The sequence below is a fragment of the Pezoporus flaviventris genome, unplaced genomic scaffold (genome assembly GCF_033815535.1).
Source record: "Pezoporus flaviventris isolate CSIRO_AGI_PZ_B2104156 unplaced genomic scaffold, CSIRO_AGI_Pfla_v1 ptg000006l, whole genome shotgun sequence".
Lineage (NCBI taxonomy): Eukaryota > Metazoa > Chordata > Aves > Psittaciformes > Psittacidae > Pezoporus > Pezoporus flaviventris.
The window spans coordinates 6,539,971-6,562,738 of NW_026892554.1; the positions used below are offsets into that span (position 1 = coordinate 6,539,971).

A 22,768-nucleotide genomic window follows, 5' to 3' on the forward strand; every position below is an offset into this window, starting at 1 on the left:
CTAGTTTCTCTCTCCTGGGTCTCTCAGAATTTATCTTCTCCTTTACAGCTGTCCAAGCACCATCACCTCTCTAACACACAATGGTCTGTGCTCAGATGCTACAGATGCAGTAATCAGGAGTTAAAAGATCCTATCTCATCTGAAAACTTACAATCTTAAAATCTCCTGCCAGAGAAAATCCCCTCCAACTGTTAAAAGCTTTCAGCCATTCTCAATCATTTCTATCACAGAAATACCCTGCCCAAACTGCTGGTCTCAGAGGACACGTTAGTGATGGAACAGTGCCCCAAAACTCGAACCACCTCCACACCATGTCCCCTGACCAGAGTGAGTCATTGGGTGGCCCATAGGGAGGTGTGATGCTGATTCTTGTTCTGTGCTCTGAGCCTGCCACGCTGCCTGGGCGATGCTGCTGGCTAATACTGCAGAGAAGCGTTAAGGAAGAATGCAATTACAAGCTCCTAGACACTGTGCTGGAAGTCCCAAGCAGCAAGCGACAAGAGCAGGTCACTGGAGACAGGATTAACCCTGTAAAGGTAAAAAGCAATCTTAAGAGCTGTCAAGTGCCTTGACAGCTCCAGCAGCAGCCGGGAGTGCTCAGCACCATGCAGGCTAGAGCTAGCCTATTTCCTCCCTCTTGCCATTTAGGTCTTCCAAAAGCAAGACTTTCCACCTCCTCCTGCTCTTTGCGAGGCCTTAGCACTGTGCTCCTGACTCGTCACACCCTTCACCAGACTCTGCTGCAGATTGGGAGTTGCCCTGTGAGGACCAGTCAGTGTTGCTTTGGGGAGAGAAGGGAAGAGGACGGTCCAATTTTGTTAATTTTGGCTTTGTTTCACAAAGGTGGCAAGGGGATCATTTGGAGGATGGGTTGTTTTTTTTTGTTTTTTACAATATTCTGTGGTATAGCAAAGTTTTCACATCTCAGATTTTGAAGAACTTTTATCGTGCCTTAAATAGTAGGAAATAAAGATATTGAAAAAGAAAACAACATTTGCAAAACCACGTAATATTGTAAAACAAAAAAAGATGGGACTTACCTGAGCCCCTAAGAGGGCACTGGGGTCTGCAGCGGAGGTCTGTGGTGGGTGTGACATCGCCAGCACAGTGCATGCCGCGGCATCGCACAGAGAGGTGGCCGGCGAGCCTGGGCTTTGCCGAACTTGAAAAGGAAAACAAAAGCTAAGTCAATGATGTGCCCAAAGCCTGCTCCTAACCTGCTGCTCTGCGGGACATCCAGCACAGGAGTCTGGGGGTGCCAGAAGGCTCAACAGTAACACACCAGAGCAAGAAGCTGGAGACCTGCGTCTGCCATGCGACTTGGGACCCCTTGAGCATCCAAATGGGCATTTTGGTGGCGAAGCCCAAAACCCTGAGTTAGCTACCAGAGAGCATCACTGGGTTCCTGCTCTGCTGAAAACCTGGTTCATCTTCACATTTCCAGCCATATGGTTTGTACCTAGCTCTGTGCCCCAAGATCTACTTCCAGTCTAAGCCTCCCTCTGGTTTTCTTTCTCCTCTGCTATAGCTACACAACCTTCCTGAAGACCTTGCAGATGGAAAGATCTATGCAGAAAGCCTCTTAGATGCAAATGAAGGCAGTAGCTAACTCCTACAGCTTCACAAAAAGCACAAGGAACAATCAGGTTTGTCTGCCAGGCTCTGACTGCTGTCACCTCCAACTGAAGCAGGAAAGACTGCCCAATATTCAACCATAGTGATGGTTCACAAAGCCGAACACACACACACACACAAATGCATTTATCAGTGTGACCCATTCCATGATAGGCAACAACGACCGTTTTGTTGTTCTGAAGTGTTTCTGGGAACTTTCCTTTATTCCCAGTTGTATCTGTATTGTGGTTTGTCTTGGTTTGGGTACTGATTCTCTCCAGGACATTCCTACAGCAGAACATGACTTGCATTACACCCCATTCCAGCACCCAGATAGGTGCATGCAGATCTCAGCCCACTGTGTGTGTCCCACTGACTCCAGAGGTCTCAGGACAAGCAGGTCCGACTGCAGGACTGGGACCTTAACTGCGTGCTCCAACATCCAAGTACCAAGCCAGGACTCAGTGTTTACAAAGCAATGCAGATGAGACCTCCCTTTGCTCTTTGGGTGTGCTTGGTTTTATATGTTCAGTGATCCCTCATCCCTTTTTTTTGTTTCCTTACCTCATCTTTAATATTAAATCGTGATGGTTCTTGTCTGCTTCGGTTTGACCTCCTAACCCCATAAACATCAGGATATTCTTCCCACATCTGCAAAATAAACAGACCATCAGAAGGCCTGCTTCACCCCAGTTGTTTCTGACACTTCAGAGAAGCTTGATGGTCACTGTTTTCTTAGAAATCAACGTAAAACCACTGATGAGCAACCAGCAGATGAACGCTTTAAAAAACTGGCTGAAAAGAATTATGATTATTTTGGGGTATTTGGCAACACTCTAAAGCAGCATCTTTTATCTCAGCATTATCTTTACAGTGGTCCATCTTTCCACCAGGGTTCAAATTACTCTCCCAGCTCACTCAGCCTGAAGGACAGAGAATTGAGATAGCCAGCCCCCTGCCAGCAATGGTGCTGAAGGTACAGAGGCAGCACCTTGCATGTGGAATGAATGGACCTACCAACTCAAAACGACAATCCGCTGTTGCTAATAGCCTCCACCACGATTCCTTTCCACAGGGAAAGCCCCACCAGCTCCCCACCAGCAACTTCAGAAGTGAATTCTGTGGCCCAGCTGGATGGGAAATGGACCAGAGCACCCTGTCCTTTGGTAAGGCAATGGGTGGTGCTGCCAGTTCTTCTCCTGGATGCACTGATGTGTGGATGTGCAGAGGTGAATACTGGGAATGGTTGTGCTCTAATTGCTGTAACAAGGCCCTAAATAATTTAATACACTGTGTGTAACAGCATGCATTTGCTCTTGCTGGATGGACAGGATGAGAAGAGAGAGACAAGAACTGATGCTCTGAGGGATGTGAAAGCAGAGCTGTGTTGGTGACACAGGACACCAGATTTACAGGGCAGATACAAACCACCAATGTGCCTCTCGAACAACCTACACCACCAATTCCTCTCTCCCTCAGCACAGCTTACCCTCTTAAAAGTTTCCTAAACCTGCTCATTCTCCTTCTGCTTCTTAGTCCTCAAAAACCTCTGCAAGCCACTGGCAGAAAAAGGAAATCAAAATACACCACAAGATGCAGCAGCAACTCAGGACTGCAAGCGCAATCAACACAAGGCTGCAACACAGCAACTTCTCTGCTGCTGTTAAAGGAGTGTTAAAGTAACACTGCAATAGACAGATTGTGAAGGTGTGTATCTGCTGGGCATGTGAATACAGACAGAAATTCATATGGAAGAACTCAAAATACTCCCCGAAGTAAGTGAGGACCTTGTCTTTTCATCTTTTAAATGGCACAGGTTTTAGATGAGGGATCAGCTCCTGTGACAAATCTGAACAGCACCTAACGCAAATTAACCTCACCTTCATGGGTGTATCTAGACAGAAATACAAAATAAACAATATAATGATTAATTGCATTGGTTATTCAAGGGCAACAGGTATCAACACGCCCAGGTTAGACCTAGCTAAGGAAAACACCCATTAACAGAGAAATTAAGGAAGGGAGAGGCTTTGTTATTAGAGGGCGCCCTGACCTTTTCAGGTTTCATCATGCTAATTATCACCCTGGATCTGGATGTGCTTCCTTATAAAGTGACTTTAATGTTTATTGTTAGGGACATGCTCTTAGGAGCCCACAGAGGAAGATAAAACTTCCTTCTGTCCCCACTTACCAACAGTAAAACAGGCCTGTGAGTATTGTGTTACCATTAACTGCCTTATAAATGCATTGCTCCTTGCCAGTCTGAACACAGGAGATTCAGCCATAACCTGAGTCAGCAGCCTGAAGATTTGAGAGAAGCTGGTAATAAAACCCTTCACTTCTCCCTATCAGGTACGTGGGGAGAGCAGGCCAAAAGCACTGACCTTCATTCTCTGTCTTTATGTACATAGCAACTTTCTCCATGAAACTCACTCTTACAAGCCAGCTGTGCATAATGCAAACCACAGCTAAGAACAACAGGACACTTACACACCACAAACAAAAAAATAACTGACCTAACCTGATTTTCCGCCCTCCAAGTAAACTCAGTTCACTGAATTCATGTCTCCAAATGGGAATTTGTGCTCCTTTTTCTCACCTCACACTACACCAGGTTACTCAGGTGCCTCCATCCCTTGGTAAAGCAGGTATCCAAGGCACAGCTCCTGCACTGAGGAGCTTTTTCCTCCTTTTTTTCTGTACTTTTTTTCAAAGAGGAAGACAGTGATGAGAAAAACCAAAGTGGCACAAATCCTAGACAAGAATCCTCCTGATTATGTACCACATAGGGAAGCTTTACTAATTCTCAGGGAGAGAAGAGGCAGAGGAGAGGAATGTAAAGACAGAGGGAGAGAATGAAATGGTCATGTATTAAGGGCAGGCACCTACCCCTCAATTTGCACCTCATTCAGCCCCATCACTGTCTATCTGGTGCCCAGAGGACTGTCCCATCAAACACATGAATTCCTGCTCTCAAAGATGACATCAGCAGGACATAACCACACAGACCAAACAGCCAGTGAGTGACTTGGAGACATCAGAGGTTGGAAACTGTTTGGTCAACATGCAAAGTGGCAGGGAAGTTGAAGGCAGCTTCGTTAAGGCTCTGCTGTCTGCCCTTTTGTGGCTGGTACAGGGTTAATACGGCTATGCAGTGGGGGCAATACCTTCTTAACATCTGCTATCCTTTCCTTCTTAGAGGCCGGTTTTTCTTTGGTTTCAGGAGGGGTCTGCTGGGATTTCGAATCCATTGATTCACTTTCAGATTCAGACTGACTTTCAGAGGACTCCGAGCTGCTGTTTGACTCGCTGCCCTGCTCGCTTTCAGACTGGCTTGCAGACTCAGAGCCAGAGGCTTCTTCAGATGCCGAGTGGCTGATGGCAGAGAAAGGAGAGATTACATTTAAACTGTACTGTCACAGCTTTAAAACGTGCAGTGAGCAACCCATGAGCCATGTCCAAGCTACACCAGGCTTGCAATAGCCTAAATGTGAACTGTGAGGTCCCAAGCAGATACCCTGCACTGGCATTTTGAAGCAGAAACAATTCCTTCCCAGGACAGCCACTGAACACATGGTAAGAGTGCAGCCTCAGATATCACTGCCCAGTGTATCTCCTGCTCTTCAACAACAGAAAAAAAAGAACTTGAGTAGCAGCACCATAAAGAGAAGCATTCACAATACAGCAGCATGGGTCCTACGGGAGGATCTGGCTCGCTCAGAGTGAGCAAGAATAAGGTATGGTGGGAAATGGAGAATCCAGAGACTATCCTGCTCTATTAAAGATGAGCGGTTGCTCCAGCATGGCTCTTCCCTATATCCCAGTATGGCCAGTAGTTCAAAACTCAGCCATCCAACTTCTGAAAGACTCCAGCATCAAAACCTTTATGCATAATACTATAGACATTATAGTGAAAAACACATTTCTTGCAAAAAGAATACATTCAGCAACAGAGAAGCAGCAAGGACCTTATCAAGGCATGTGGCTGGGGCAGTTCCTGTTTCAAGGATTACACCAGTGCAGACTGCATTTCTCGAGTAGCCAATAACAGGAGCGCAGAACATCAAGTACATGTATTTATTTAAAATTAACATTTACATTAATTAAAATTTACATTCATATACAGAACAGTCACTTTATTGCAGGCTACTCAACTGAACAGTAAGAGGCTAAAGTACATCAGGTGTCCATAAAAAGCATTTCAGGTGGTCAAAATACCCTTTGCCCTCTCACTCCCACATCTGTTTTGTCACTGACACCCCAATTAATGAGAAATGAAAACTCACTATAACATAGACATGCTAGTAAGACAGCATTACAAACCACACTGTCACAAACAAAATGCAGTGCGGCGATAACAGTACTACAAACTTCTTGAGTGAGGAGCATCCCTTTCCAAGGCAGCTCTTGATCTGCAGCCAGGTGCTTCTGTAGTACGTCAGGGTGTACTGCAGATACATCATCGTGAATGAAGCACCGGGAGAGCTTTGCAGAGGGAAAACACGGTTTTCTCTTTTTCTCTCTTTTATACAAAACTACAGCAGGAGGATACACGAACCTGCTCCCATTTCACAATTCAATAAAGAACGTAAAGACAGAAACGCAAAAGCACATGTGTAATTCCACGCAATTCCACCAAATCTGTAGCGATGGCATCACTAAACTCAGCTACTATATGCAGGTAGGGCGAATCCACACCATGGGAATAACCCTTCCGCTCTCGGATAAGGAATTGTTAGAATCGATGTGCGCTCTGTGGGCCCCAGGAGCTCCGGCAGCACCAGCCGCTCCCGGCTGCGGTCCCTCATGGAGCGGGCAGAGGGCAGCAGCCGAGCGCCGCGGGAGTCCGTTCCAAGCTCCCAGCCGCCATTTTACAGCCACCCCTCTCCCACCATCTTGCGAGGGGCATTCTGTTAGGGAGCGCTGCCACAGCACTCGAGGAATCGATGCTCCAGCAGCTCTGGGGGCAGGCGGTTTACACGGGCGGAGGCTCAGCCTCTGTGGGAGACTGGGAACTGGAGGCATCTGAACCAATCCTGTCACGACACGAAGCGGCAACATCAGCCTCTGGTCATGTTGGTGTCCCATGGGGGTGCACGAAGAGGAAGACACTTCAGATTTATTAGGAATAGCTGGAATCAACTGTTAATAACCCAGGCTTTACTGCAGGCAGACAACTTCTGCAGTATTAAAAGCAGAACAGTCATTACTGGCCTCCTCCCACCCAGGAGCTCTGTTTCTCAAGGCCCTGAGCTTGATTTCAAGGCCAAGACACAGCCTTTCTGAACAGAAACAGGCACAGTTCACATGCTTTATCCACAACATTGTCTGAACACTAATTCTTTTTCTTCTAGATATGAACTGTGTCATCCTAAAAGAGGTCGACTTCTCTAGCAGCAGACACATATGGCATACACATCTACATAAGGGAAAGAAACGTAGGTAAGAAATGGCATGTTCGTTCAAAGCCTGTTGCAAATAATCCTTTCTTAATAAACAACCTGTTATCAAAGCAAAAGGGGAGGTCCTTGTCTCTTTTTTTATTCTATCAGTGTCAAAAGAGAAGCGAAAAGCCCAGTTCCATAAAATAATCTTCTGTCACTGAGACAAGCAGGAAGCATTTCTACCTGCCAACAGAGTACAAAGGATTAGAACACTGTATGGCAAGTCAGGCCTGATGCTGTACATCTAAGTCCTCTTTTCAGAAGCTATTCTTGGAGCATGGCCTGCTTAATGCCCCTAAGTTAACATCCAAACAAGACCTACTTTCAGTTAACCATAGGTAGTAGATAAGCTATTAAGTGTCACAAAAATCATGATTCAACCAGTCCACCCTCTCCAAAATCAGCAGAAAAACACCCCTGAACATCAAGGAAGCTACAGCTGGGCCATTGCTAACTCCCTTGAAGTGAGAAACTCCTATAAAAATCGAGATCTTTAAGACTCAGCCAAGTACATTCCCCTGGTTTCCAAGAAATCCTTCAGGCTGTAATTCTGTCTTAATTAAGAGCCTGCTCCTGAATTGGGAGGGAAGAAAACTAAATCATCCCTTACCAAGGACACGTTCCTTCCAAGAAATAACTAGCTGAGCGGCAGCGATAAGGCCTTTTACAATCAGGCATCTAAGCTTACACGGCAGTTACAGAGCGCCCGAAGCCTCCAGCCTTAGTGTTTAATTCTGCACATATGATTTCATTTAATAGGGGAATCATCTTTGCTAACAGCAACAAAACATATTCTAAGCTCTCCACAAGTACAAACAGTAGGTATGTTTGCGAGAGGTGCAAGACAAGCTGAACAAATGACCCAATACACATCTCTGCAACTGAGTGCTGACAAGGGAATGGCTCTGGCTGCGACCAGTCTGCCCCAGAGTTTAATATCCAGCTTTTGATGGACAGAACTTTCATTCAGCCAGAGGAATAAAGAAGGGTTAATGACACAAACCAAGCTCCTCCTAGCTGTAAGAATCCTTCTGAACGTTTTGAATCTAAACAAGTTTGAATCCCAACAGCTGGTTTCACAAGCTCAGCAGGATTCACACCAGCAAAAGGGAGCTGGGGGGCACGCTGTCCCTTCTCACCTTCACTTGTGCCAGCACCAACCTGGGGGCTAAACCCCTCTATAAGCCACGCAAACTTGGTAACACATCAGAAGACTGGGCCAGAGAAACAGCAAAACAGGTCCTTGCTAGCTCACCAAGGAAAATCAGGACCGAACTGCCACAGGAACAGTGAGGTGTTACATTTGTCAGCACAGACGAGTTGCAGAGGAGAAAAGGGGCAAGCAAAATCCCAATTTAGGGGCAGCAGCAAGCCAGCTGCTCAGTTTAGCCACCCCTAGGGTTCTCAACGCTCCTCTCTGGAAGAGCCAGGCCAGAAGTCAGTGAGCAGCTCCAAGGCTCCAACAGAACTCCTGCTACATGGCACTACCAACCCAGGGCACAGCAGCAATTGGCTGGAGTGAGCAGGATGCCTTCTCCAGCCCAATGGTATCCATCAGGTCCAGCTCTGCCAGCAAAAAGGGACTCCTCAGCCCTTGCAGCTATTCAGCAAGGGCTGCTAGCGACGTAGAAGATGCTCACACAGCAACTTGGATGGATCCCAGGTTGCTGCTAAACATTTCCTTTAAGTATCTGATCCATAAACGTGACATTCCCTATGATGATATGTAAACATATATGAAATGCCTACATATATTGCAAATAAAAATAGCACTGTCCATTAACATTGATGCAGGCACCCAAGTCAAATAGTAGCTGTAAAAAAAAGCACCAAACCACATTAAATTCAACCTCAAGGCTAAACAAGCCAGGGAGAGAAACACAACATCAAATCTGGCTAGAGATCGTTGAATGAATAAGGGTTAAGATTTGATAAAAAGGGGATAATACATGGACCACAGAGGACCAAGAACTTCCCCATGGATCCGTCTCCTGCCTTGGGAAATAAACTTGGGCAAATGCTATAGAAAGCACAGATAAAACCATACAGACAGTACAGAGGAATTTGCAGGAGAGCCGAGTGAACAGCACTCTGACTGAGATACTGTAGATAAACACATTCCTACCTGGGGTTTGGGAGACTTTTTTGATTATTTGTTTTTTTGATTTTCTGTTGTTGTTGTTGTGGTTTGTGTTTTTTTTTTTTCCTGTTTGTTTGGTAGTTTTTTAGTTCCTTTTATTCTGAAAGTCTGTTAAGAAGGGGATTGGTGCTTGCCTTTCTCCCAAGACGGATCTTCTGACTGATAAGTGTCGAGAAGGCTCAGTTGGTGAATGAGCTTTCCCCAACTTACTTCCTGCAGGAGAAAGTGGAAACGGGGGAAGGGAGGGAAGGATACTAATCCTAGCATCCATACCCATGGGATACTACATATATCTAACAATGCTGTGTCTCAAAGCAGGAACTTCAACTAAGATACAAACACAGCCAAGCTCTTTAGACTGTTCAGAAACAATTCTCAATTCTGAATACTCTGAATTTGGCAAACCCTGGGCAGGCTTTCAAGGGGCACAAACACCACCCCACCCGCAAGGCTTCCAGATACCAACCTGCCCTTCAAAAAACACAGAAAAGTATTTCTCCAACCTCATTTTGTGACCTGCAACGTTCTTCAATAGGCAAGTGAGAAGAGCTACCATGGGGAATACACACTTCTTCCCCATGTGACTGCAAACCTTGCTTGCAGAGGTTGGGTGTTAATTGCATTTACACAGCACTAAGGACAACAGGGCCCTGGAGTAACTGGAACAACTGAGGGATTATGCACTCAGCAGGTATTCTATCTAAATAACCATCTGAATTGGGGGTTTCCAGCCTATTCCAGCCTCCCCTGCTTATCCCAGTGCAGGACTCGCAAATGCCAAAGCAATCCTGAGCACACAGTGAGCTAAATATATCCCTTGCTGCTCTACTGCAGCTCCCTATAAAGCACATTGGGGCTATCTTGAATGACAAGTATTTTCCAGAAGTGGCTTTGTTTTTTTCCTCCACTACAAAGACATCACATTATGCTTGCACCAGCAAGCAAAACAAGCAGTTCATTCATGATTGGGAAAGCTAGCTCTCTGCTTTCTGATCTTTGAGCCAGAGGCTGAAAATGCTTAGGATGTTTAGTCAGAGAAAAACCTCCATCATAAAACAGCAGAGAGACAAAAGGAGTCAAGACCTGCCTGCCTGATTAAGGAGAGCCATTGAGAATCTCCAAAGGCAGCATCCTTCCCCTTCCCTGCACAGAAAGGGAAGGACAATAGCAGTTCTCAGGGTTTTGAAAAGGGCCTCCCTCCCCAGGAAGGCAGCAGTGTTTCAGCAGCCCACATTCACTATCCACAGGAGCACCCACTACCAAGAACCTCCTCACACCTTCCCCAGGGCTGACACAGGGTTAACCTGCCATGCCCCAGTCACTTCTGCTCTTACTCTTTGTAAAGGACATGTGTATGCATGAGGAGGAGGGGGAAATGGAGCACCAGCACACAATTTGGGTTTAAATTAGCACAGAAAGGGCAACTGTTGTTTCTCCCTTGACATTTACAAACTTCCTTTCAGAGCTAACAGATGAAAGAAAAGCAGTAATAAGGAAATTTAGGAAGCAAAACCATTAACAAAAATGGGAAGGTGCACAAATCCCTTTCTGGTTCAGGAGAGGGGAGAGCCTGATCTGGCCTGAGGGTTTTATGCCAAGTGACTGTTAAAAGCTGGTTTTAACCAAGAGATTTAAGGCTCATCATTAAGCCTCCTGTTTTACAGACAGCACATGGCATTCAAAGCTCTCAACTGGTGACAACTCTGTAGTTAAGAGCAGAGGTTCCTCCCCATAAAAGAGATGAAACTTACTCCTATAATTAATATATTAGCAGTTCTATTAAGCCATCTATACCTAACAATAAAACTTGCAAGAATCATGAATAGTTTCAACACAACTTTTCCCTAAGGAGTCAGGTGTTCTGGAGTCAGTGGATTCTTGTCATTGCAACACATGTGTTCATAGCCAGGGTGAGAAGCATTCAGCATCCTGGTGCTTGGCAAACACACTCCAAAGAAGCCTGACAAGATGAAACCCCACGCGAGCGGTACCATCACAATACCAGAAGGGAATCTGAGAGCACTGTTTCAGGCTTCTAATTCTTTTTTAACCTTAGAAGTCAAGGCCAGAAAAACACATACACTACAGTGCAGATTATCTCAGCTATCAACACTTTGCTTATTATATCCAAGACTCCCTGCTCCCAGACAAGGAGGCATTACAGTGTGACAGACTTCACAAATGCTTCATTGCAAGTCACCATGTATGACTTCTTCATCTAGTCTTTCTTGCTTTAGTTTCAAGAATCCTTTAAGGACATAAAGGCAGACTTGACAAGCACACCACCAACTTCAAAAGGCATTTCAGCACCCTTTTTTAAACAAAAACACACCAAAACATATCTATGTAAGACCATTTCAGTAAACAGTACATCCTCTGCTAGAAGGCTGCTTCCATCCAATTATGGTATTCCTGGACCTCCCCCAGTGCCATTCTGTTTTTATTTATTTCCCTTAAAGGAGTAGAGAGAAAATGCAGAACAGAACCTGTCTGCATCCGTTATCACCACCTTCCTGAGCTGGGTTGCTATTAGGGGTAATGTGAGATTTAGAAGCTTCTCTATCTTCAGAATTTAACAGCCTAATTTAATGCTGCCACTCCTGGTAAACTGTTGTCTGAAATAAGAAACTCTGGATATACGCATCTCCAGGTTACGTGTCAGGGGATGCAATTTCAGCATAAGCTACCAAACACACCCACAGTAGGTTTACTTTAGCTAAAAGAAGCAAAGGCATAGCATCAGAAGCTTCAGTTCAGTCCCTGCATTCCTGCTCACAGTCCCAGATACTTTACCACAGGCTAGTCTCACTGCAACTGGCACCCTCATCTCCTCCTTGAAACTAGAGGTGAAAGCCTGAATAAAGAGATATGCCAGTATAACAGCTTCTCAGAGACAGGCTTAGCAACACAGAAACCTGCTAATCATATGAATAGCTGAATCAAGGAGTGAAACGTGAAGACCAAGATGGGAACTGGTTTCTCCTTATATCAAACTGAAGAGATAAAAATTAACGACCACCGACTTCCTGGCCCTCCCTCTCAAAGCTCTAACACAAAGTTCCCAGTGGAAACGTTTGTTTTGAAGCAGATGCAAGTGTGGTTTTGTAGCCCAAATACAGCCAGCCACAGTGCTCAAGACAAACGTGTGTGTTCTCAGAAGTGCCATCCCCTAGAGAGGTCAGGGTACCACACAGTGGCACTGAAACATGACATGACTGCTCCCTGATTCATGGGAGAATTCAGCTTCAGCTCACAGGAAGCATGGAAAGTACAGATAAGGGCAACTGTTGCCCTCAAAGTACAGCAGGTGAAACATCAACCCAACAGAAAGCGGAACAGGCTCTAATCTACAATCTCAGCCACGTCAGCTTCTCTTGGCTGAAGGCACCAGTAAGTTTAGGCAGGAGTGATGTGGGAGCATGCGTGCAGCCACGTGCACCCACTACAGCAAGGCCCCGGCAGCAGCACACGTTGGGCGCCACAGCAACATTTTTGCAGGGTTACAGAATTACCCAGGTGAGCCCTTTATTCCTGTTTTTCCATTTCTATTAAGAGCAACTTTATTCCTTTTATCCATTTTTATTCGGTCATGCATTCAAAGAACATACAAAACTTCACTCATTCACTCAAGATGTTAAACTAAAATGAACAATCCAGAAGAGATTACATTTCAGCTAAATGTAGCTTCTTGCAGTTGGTGAGCTCTTTTTTTATAGTAGTGTATATATGGTATCCATTCCTGGCAGCAATCACAGAACAGGAAACAAGAGAACTCGAAAGTCTCAGAATGGTGCATTCGTAATTAGATGAGACATTTCCTTCGAGAGGGGAATGTGAAACAGAAGTAACAAAGCAAACCATGAACAATCTCCTTTGTGCTGCATGCGGATTACATCATTATTCATACAAATTCCTTGCACATTATTCCTTTTGTGCCCTGCACTGCTCAAGCATTTTCCCTTTTCAAAAAAGCCTCTGGACAGTTTCGTAAAGGGTTAAAGCTTCAAAAGGAGAGGAAAAAACCCTTGTGAAAGAATCCGGCAGTGCAAATGAAACTGAAAGAGGCTGTACATATGCGATGGCCAGAACAGCTAAAAAATAACCCATCAAAGAGCTAAAAAATAACACAGCTAAAAAATAACCCAACAGCTATAAAATAACCCATGAATCTGGATGAAAAGTTGAAACCATAATGAAGAGGCATTTTAATGCGTTTAACATTTCCACTCAGCTCAAAGAAAACCAGTTGCAAAACACACACTGAAATCAAGAGTGAGTTGTAGTGATTTAAGGATGCTGAAAGCTGTAACGCTATAAAAAAAGCCCCAGATGTTCCAGGAATACTACGATAATTCTCCAATTCCTTTTGAAGTTTGAAAACAAAAGGGAAAAAAAAAAAAACAAACCACACCAAAAATAAACCCTGCTCCTTTTCAAGTCACTCGTGTCTCAAAACAGCCGGCACTATTCAGAATAAAACGAAATGGAATAAAAGCTGAAAGAGGAAGCAAAGGCAGCGGCACCACGCTCCGTGGCTACGTGCCCAAGTCCAGCCCAGCAGAGCCGGGGCAGGCGTGGGAGCGGCCGTGCGGCGCGCGCAGCCATCACGCGCAGGCATGGCTCTGCCTCCACGCCAGCCGCTGCCTGTTACCAAGTGAGAGCAGCCAATCGCCGTCCCCAGCCAGCACAAGATGGCCTTTGAACTCCCCACCAGCAACTTCCTGCTGTTTTTAGAGTACACACAGTGCAATGCAGTATGTCTGTCAGCTATGCGGCACAAAGGAACAGCCATTTTGTGACTGAACTGGACCCGCACCAAAATGCCAGCCAGTGCAACTCTCCCCTCTCTTTACACAGGGAATCGGGGCTTCCCGAGCGCTACCAAATCAAGGGAAGGATGCCCTCTGCTCTCTTCTGCACACAGGGAAGGCAATTTATGTTTAACATCTCCATTTCTCCCTTCCCCCCCACCACAATCCTCTTTCGTATGTAACTACATCTTCATAAAATGGCTGCCACGTAAAAGGAGCCTGTTGTGCTCTGCAAAGGCTGCAGCACACGCTGCAGAGCGCTCTGCCTCTGTGAGGTGGCCACCCAGCAAAGAAACGCCATTTCAAGCCAGCTCTCTCAACACAAAACAGGCTGGGATCTAACCCAACACAGCCTTTTTTCCCCCCCCAAAAAATGGTATTTTAGTACTAGTGAAGCCAAGAGCTGGATACAGATGCAAAGGGTTTGTTCAGCCCTGCGGCTCCTGTGGCATAAACTGTTCACACAACAGAGTATTTAGGAGCAACTGCCACAGATGCAGGCCAGGGGAGACTAGAAGAACAATGCATCCACCACGTTGTTACCTGCTGTCCCCTACAACATTCACCCTGGACTTGAGGGGTACCCCAGCCTGCCTCTCACCCCTGCAGTTCACATGAGGGTTGCACCATGGATGTACCCTCTCACACCACCTGCCTTTCAGAAATGCAGCACAGAAGATGCTAGAAAATGCACTAGGATTTGGTTCAATTATTTAATGCGAGTCCCAGATACACAGGTCGTGGTTACCAGTCAGTAACTGCAGCACACCAACTTCTATCCTAGGTGGAAAGAGTTGCATGGAATCAGTTTCAAGTTTGGGAAGATTTACTGTCAAAACACAACGCACAGGCATTGCTAGCAAACAGCCTGCAAACTGTGGAGTTAACACCATTCCCTCTCCAAGAATAATCATCTGGTCTGGGGCAATTCTCAGGTATTTTGGTTTATTCAGTATATGCCTTTGTGCATTTCCATGGGCCTGGAAAGGTAAGATCAATTCCAAACATATTCCCCAATCAGGACACTGAAGTGGTGTACAGGAATTGTATTTTCTTCACCTCTAACACCTTTCTCAGGTCCTGCATTTCTGCTTCTCCAGCCCAGGTGAATGGCATCAGACACATCTGCATTCTCTACCACAGGCCTCCCACCAGGGAGCAGGTAACAGGACTTCACACATTCCCATGGATGCTGAGATGGTCTCACAACTGGGGAAAAAGCTGGCCAGCAGCAGCACGTGAAGTGCAGACATGAGCATGTTTCTGGGCTACAGTAAAGCAAAGAGGTGGCTTGACTTCCTAGAAATCATTTCCCCTACAACTTAAAGTCAACCTCAGGAAGTAAAGCCCATTTTATGATATTCAGCTGACTCACAGCTCAGAAATAAGCTCAACAGGGCTGGCTTACAAATATCCTGTGCTCCACTGTTCCCACACTTCAGGTGCATGGATGTTACCCACAGCAACTTTCTTTTCAGATAAAAAACTCTGAAGGGGGAGAAGGGCAACCTCACCTAACAGGGGTTGCATGTAAATCCATCGGTTACAATAAATAACCTTTCAATGAACACACCAAAAGCACACAAGACACTATGCAAATATAAAACCCCTAAGGACAAAAACCCCAAAAGTCTTCTGTCTGTGCACACACTGCTAGATGCCTCCAATTTCATCTCCTATTTAGCATAATATTTCTAACACCATGAAAATACCTTAATTTAGATTTCCTGGACAAATTATACCTATTACTGCTCTTGCAGATAATCTTCGCTTAAAAAAAGGCATAAAGATTTAAGTAAACTCAATCCTAAGTCATCATTTTTGAAAACTGACTTTTTAAAGCAATATTCTGTGCGCAGTATTCACAGTATTACCAAGACAGCCTGGTTGGGAAGTCTGATGTATTTGTAAACTGCATGATTATAAAAGCTGTGTATAGGTGCTGTATGTAAAGCTCCAACAGTCCTGGGGCTAATTTAGTAGTTAGTAATTTCAAATGAAACAAACTTACCCATATCCATTTTAGAATCTAAAATGTGACTGCGCTTTGAATGCATCCAGAGCAGCAGCTGAGTTTATGCTGGAAGGCTACAGTAATTTGATAATACATATATTCCCACAGCATTTCAAGTTTGTGTGTTTAAGGAAGGTTAAATACTGGACATGAAGAATACTACTCAAACACCTGCAAACATCACATAGAGCACATGTGATACAACAGACAGTTCAGAATTCTTTTTTATTGATGTTGGTTAAAAATGACCGAAGACAACACCAGAGAAAAATAAACAGGCCACGATTCCATTCAAATTAACAAAATGCAAAGCTCCAGTGTATTTTACAAACTAGAAAAATAAATGCATAGAGTTTTAATTTCCAATTCTCAAAAAAATGCCAACCCTTTAAATACAAAATGAGCAATTCAGTAATTATCCTTCTGCATTCCCAGCAAACAAACAGCTCCAGCATTTCAGAGTTTCCCCACATCAAGGTTAAGTTTAGAAAAATCCGTAAAGAATCTCAGTCCTCAACAAAAGTAAATAAAAACACTCCGAGGAAAAAATACATGAAACAAACAAGCAAAAGCATTTGGAGCCTCTGGTGAACAGTGCCAGTGTGTATTTTATGATATAAAATGCTACCATCAGCAGGAAAAAGTCTGGGTAAATTGTATAAAAATACTCTAAAATACCTAAAGAGAATCAAAGTTCCACAAGCTCAAATAAAAATCTGAAGTAAGGGGTATCAGACAAACAGGCACTTTCCAGTTTATATTTTAAAATGAGCTTTTTTTCATTCATGTAACTTTTTCTTGGGTCTATTTACTATAATTTACTACTCCACCAAGCTTCTGTATGGCCCTCAGTTAAAGTTTAGACTTCTGAGATTCTTCAAAGAAAAATTTGCCTTGTATGTAAAATGGTGCAATGCAGCAATGGCTAAACCGACAAGGTCATTTTTCACAGCACAAAAAACCTAAAAACTGAAATTCCAAAGCTGGAAAAACATAATCCCGAGGAAAGGGCTGCCCTGAATGAAGGTATGGTACCTTTTGCCTATGACATGGGCCCTTAAGTCACAACACAACTTTCAGAAATCGCTACCAAAAAAAATTAGGGTGTGGCATGCTAACAATCTCAAGGTCATTCCTTAAAAAGGAAGGAAAACGAGGAAAATGTAGGGATTGAAGCAGTGACAGTAACCCGAGGCTGTCACAGGGAGCAGGGGATTCACAGGTTTTACCAAAAAAAAAAAAAAAGAAAAAAAAAAGAAAGTTGATAGATCATACCTCGATGCATTGCTGTGGACTGATCCCTCCTCTCCTTGGCTTTTGTCCTTATTTCTCATCATCTTTTTATTCTTTAATATTAAGAGGGGATCAGGGGTGTCTGTCTGCTTTGAAGTCCTGTGCCCAGGTATTTACTGTCAAAAGTTGAAAGAAAGGTAAGGTCCCAGTTCGTTTCACTGGCTTTCATTAGCAGGAACAAGTCCTGACGCTGCAACGATATTGTTGTAACAATACACAACACTGAGCAACACGGCAAAACGGAGATTTCAAACAAATCATCGGTTTTCCAAGGAAAATCCGAGAATAAACACAGCAGAGGAGCATCCTGCAAACTTTCCCAAAGTAACACTGGATGCAAATAATCTCTGTATCTTATTGCGTCATCCCAATACAGCTCAAATCGGTCAAAAATCAAAGTATTCAAAACGGCAGAAATGTACAAATTATGATTATTAATTGCTCACCTACCTGATCCATGCACCACCGCCAGGACCAAGTCGCTATTAGTTTCGGGTAGTGGAAAAACATTAGATCCAAAATATTTAGAGTTATAATGAGAAAATACAAATTTCAAAGAATGGAAAAAAATATATATTCTAATCCTCAAAAATATGCTGCAGATAAAGCAAAAGAAGCAATAATTAGTACAAAAATGTCCGGGGCAAAAAGCTCATTAGGAGAGCGCACAAAAATGGAGGTACGCCATGGCTTCTAAGCTGGAAAAACAACGACCTGGGCTCTCTCCACGGCTTCTTCTTTCCAGCAAGGCACGAAAAGGGAGCCCTCAAAAGCTGCTTTTCTGCCCGAAAAAGGTCCACTCGGCCCCCGATTAGTGCCTAGGAGAGGCGAGGGGCTGTGGGGGCCCCCTGAGGCTGCCCGAAAGTTAGGGAAAGTTGCGTAAAGTGTTGGGGAAGGCACGGAGCTGAGCGCGCTCTCTCTAAGGCACAGCCGCCATCTAGAGCTCCTTCCCAGCTCTGAGCTCTGCCTTTGATTGACACTCTCTACATTTACCCCACAACTCAGGTGATGTACCATAGACCCACCCCTTCATTTCTACCAAAAAAAGAGATAGCCTCCACCTAAAGGGTGCCTGCTACCCCCCACAGCCCTAGCTTCTTCCAACTACCCCAGCTGAAGGGGCACCTTAACCCCATATGGCTCAGGCACCCTTTTGAAACCAGAAAGAAATGGAATTTGTGCCTTTTGTTTTAAAGATTTGCTAAATATTTCAGCGCCTGGGCTAAAATTACTTCCTCCCTGGACAGGAAGTGGTGCTGTTACAAGCCATTTTGAAAGAATGGAAGTGGAGCTAACAGCCATGCAGCCAGCACCAACCCACCTTGGGGGTCACCCCACCCAAGGGGTAGCTTTTATTCAATTCAGTGGCAATATCCCTAGACAATAGCTCTTCCCTTCACCACCCAACAACTGCACTTCAAGCTTGGGGCAAGAGCAGCATCCACTCCCAAGAAAGCCCCACATAGCTCATCAAGCCCTCCAGCTCAACAGCGCCTCCCTAGTGGTTTCCCCCAGCAACAAAAATCCAAAAGCTCCACATTTTTCATCAGCTAGGGGAGGGCAGAACTGTAAAGCAAGTCTAACACCACTAAAAGCAGCATTTCCAACTCACTTGCTTAACCCATTCATGTTCATCCACAGATTTTAACACAACAGATTAATTAAAAAACCATGTAATAGCCAAGCTGCATTAACTGGACACCAAGTGCCACCTCAAATACAACATCCTAGTATTGAGAGGATGCATTCCAGAGGAAGTGGGGGAGATCCAAGCATCCCCCAACCTCCTGTATTCTGACTACCAGTTGTCTTCCCACAAGCAACAGACCCCTAAAAGCACATGGACAACTTGCATACGTGGAAGCATCACAACAGGACAGTGAAATGAGGCAATGGGAGACCGCTGGGGGAGAAGGGCCAGTCTGGGCTTCTATGGGGACATCCATGGCACAACACCCTAATAACATTGGCTTCTACCACCAGAACAAAGAGTCCCCTCCAACTCCTCCACACATCTGCCCCTCACATCCTCCAACAGCCTACCATCTTCCTACATCAAGGGGTTTGAGTAGCAACATTCCATTGCCACAGTCCATTTCAAAGAATTTCACTCTACTGATGATTCACAGAAGATCCCTTGCACCTAAATGACAAGAACTATAAACCACAATCCAAGACCATTCCAAGCAATTCAGGGTAACACTAAAGAAATCCACTCATCTGAATGGGGATCCCTTTAGGCTTGTCCCAGTATCCATCGCCACCATATAACACATGGCAAAACCAAACCTGAGCAAGCGTGCATCATCAAAATGGTTGGATTAAACACGTATGATCAATTCATCATGGCAAAAATGGGTATCTACAAAGAAGCCTGAGCAAGACAAATGGTTACAAAACACACAATGGGGTTCTGTTTGTTTTTAAAAGCAAACACCCAGGGGATCTCAGCACCAGGTCTGCCATGTTCACCCTCCAGCAGAAAACAAAGATAACCATGAACTTCAGGTGAAACAGACAGGAAGGTTGCTACAGTTTAACTATCTGACCCACAAAAAAACTGGAAAGGAAATAGGTTTGTGAACATTAGAAACATTTCAAACTCATTTGTAAAGGTTGACATGTCATCTGTAACAGTATCAAAAAATAACTCAATTTTTTCTCATCAAATACATGGTGCAGTATCACACAGCCAAGTCAACGTCCAATAGCAGTGAGGCAGATGGGACATTCTCACAGAACAATTTTAAGACCAAACAGGCTGCTTAGGAACAATATTGTCCAGAAAATCTGTTGAAATGTTTCCATACCCATACACAACCTGAGCAGCACACCTGAAAAAGTTACACAAAACATTCAGGTACTCCTTTATTGTCATATTTGCCCCGCCTTCAATTGCCATCAATTCCATCTTAAAATAGCTTCAGAAAGTTCAGCAGAAGTATCTTGACAACAGGCCAAGTGCTGAAAATCCCCCTAACATCAAGCACCTGAATGAGCAAACCAGCGAATAAAAATTCATTGAAAGTCATGGTAAAGTGAACAGAATTTGCAAATGAAAACCACATTATAAAGCAAATATAACACAAAATTTTACCTTGCCTTTAGTGCTTAGCAGCTAAAATATTCCACACTTTAATAGCAACCAAAACCATCACCCACTTCAATACCAACACAGTAAGAAAAAAAATATTTAGCCGGAAAGAACAAACACAAAGCATACAAGAAATCAAAACCTTTTATTAAATCACTGAAAATATATATATATTACATTTTCCCCAAAGGGGTAGCACCAGATCTCTTACCCAATGGATTTGCCTGTAATGCATACACAACCAGAGAGCAACATTTTGCCACCCAGTCCTCAAAGAGATCCATCATTGGACAGGCACTGAGAGAGTCCCCTTATTAATTCAAGTGCAAAGTCCATTTGCCAGGATGATCACAACCCAGATCTTCACTGGTTTAATACCACGAGAGTCCACGATTTAACATCCTTTTCTTGGACAGACACATCACAGCACTCATGCATTAGTCCATTTTCTCAACCTCTCAATCAACAGTGGAACTGCCATCTTGGTGTCTCATTCGTAGACTCCTTTTGACACTCTTCATCTGATTGGATTCTTTATGGAAAATTAAAAGAAAGATGCTGTTGGAATACAGATCATATCTTTAAACTAAGACATTCAACTACTGTACCCTGTAGTTTAAACATGTAACTGATGCTTCATTCCATACTACACATTCCAGAACATCTAGTTTTATCATGAACAATGTCAAACCATAGGTTCAAGAGTAAAAATATAAACTGTAAGCAAAAATATAAAGAAGTAGGGGAGGAATGAGTAGAAGTTCAAGAACCCTTTCAGGCTCCATAAATTCCATTTGGAATTTTTCCATAGTGTTTTAACACTAGAGTAATTCAATAGTGGGAAATCTGACATGCTTGCTCTGGCAACCATCTTTATTGGACCGACCCAGCTGCTGAAGCTGACACTGCTTAGTGGAAAACCAAGTTTATTACAATAAGCCAAATTTTTTAACTGCTGTACATGCTCCTTTCTTCAAAGACATACATCCATCAGAACCAATGTAACAGGCGTGAAAACTGTTTTCCCATATACAGATGCTGACTGGAGACAAGACATGGCACCATCTTAACCCAACTTTCCAGTTCATAAAAGACAGTGAAACAGCAAACACACACAAAAACCAGAATGACTGATTTAGTTACTGGTGGGAAAAGACATGTGAGAAGTCAGATGAAAATGGTTACAAGTTATGCTAGTTGCCTTTAGCAAGGCCACCATGCTACTCCTGATCCACATTCCAAGTTTACTCTTTACAGAAGAGCAGCCAAGCCCACAGGTTGAGTGACAAAGCAAACCAATCAAATGACTTCCACATGGATAAGTAAGAACTCCATGTCAGCATCTTTAAACTTTCTTCCAAGAAAAGTAAGCTCATGTATAAAAAAAAACTCAACAATTACTAGTCCTCCTAACATGCAAAAATCAAGTACAGGAACTTGTTAAGTGTTAAGATCATCTTCAAACCAATGCTAAATGTAGAAAAGACTGACAAACAAAAAAGGTTTTAAAATGTCTTCATGACTACACTTAAATGTCAATTTATTCTTTGGAATGTGTAACCTCATTTTAGTTTAAAAGCCAACTGCACCACTATGTCCTTCCCCTGATGACCCTGAGCAGCTTCTTACAAGTGATGCAGAAATTACCCACAGCACAACAAAAATCTGTGGAGCCATCTAGTGGGCTTTGCCTCCTCATTCCAGTTTCCCCATTCTCATTTCGAAATAACCAGTTACAGCAAAGCAAAGAGCAATGGAACCAGGGAAAAGCCTCAAGCTGACTTTCACAACTGTGCCTATGTCCTGTTTTATACTCCTCTACAGACTTCCTTGTTTTAAATATAATGGAAAAGAAGTACAGCACAGAGAAGTGGAGTACAAGATCTGGTAATTCACTCGGCATTGTGCAATGTGCGTAGTTGTAACAGTATTCAACCACAGGATCTTCACATTTTCAGAAACAGAAATTGAGCATTCAAGTTTGCAGAAATCCTTTGTTTTGAGCATTGCACTCATCCTCAGTTACAGCAGCAATTAAAAATGTTGAAACATGATTTTTTCCCCACACTAAACTGAATGAACAGGTCTTGGGACTGTTCTGATTGGTGGGTTTAGTTCAAATCCATTTAGGCATCTGAAGATAAATTAGTATCTTTGAATAGTTTTTAATGCTAATGCCTTGACCGAGGTACCAAAACATGTACAATAAACCACCACAAAGTCATCCACTATTGTCAGAAACATTCAGAAGTACTAACACAAGTGTGGTGGAAACTCCATAAATAAGTCAGTCAAAATTATTTTTATAGTTATTCTAGGTAGCTTAACATGAGGAAATTTAATTACTGGCATCAGCTT

The 22,768-nt window shown here is 43.8% G+C and overlaps 1 protein-coding gene across 12 annotated transcripts in view; it reads right to left on the reverse strand.

The window, feature by feature from the left end:
* Positions 1 to 22,768, reverse strand: part of CHD2 (chromodomain helicase DNA binding protein 2) — a 65,167-nt gene that overhangs the window by 31,884 nt on the left and 10,515 nt on the right. For 4 of the 12 annotated variants that reach the window (XM_061446722.1, XM_061446724.1, XM_061446728.1 and 1 more), the window contains 3 exons: positions 17,299 to 20,942; positions 4,782 to 4,989; positions 2,179 to 2,265 (listed from right to left, as the gene is read on the reverse strand). In XM_061446722.1, the coding sequence (XP_061302706.1) occupies positions 2,179 to 2,265; positions 4,782 to 4,989; positions 17,299 to 17,360 (357 nt within the window). In that variant the 5' untranslated portion in view covers positions 17,361 to 20,942. Of the gene's footprint in view, positions 1 to 1,040; positions 1,163 to 2,178; positions 2,266 to 4,781; positions 4,990 to 17,298; positions 20,943 to 22,768 lie in introns of those variants that run through there. The other 8 variants (XM_061446727.1, XM_061446726.1, XM_061446721.1 and 5 more) reach the window with 7 other exon arrangements.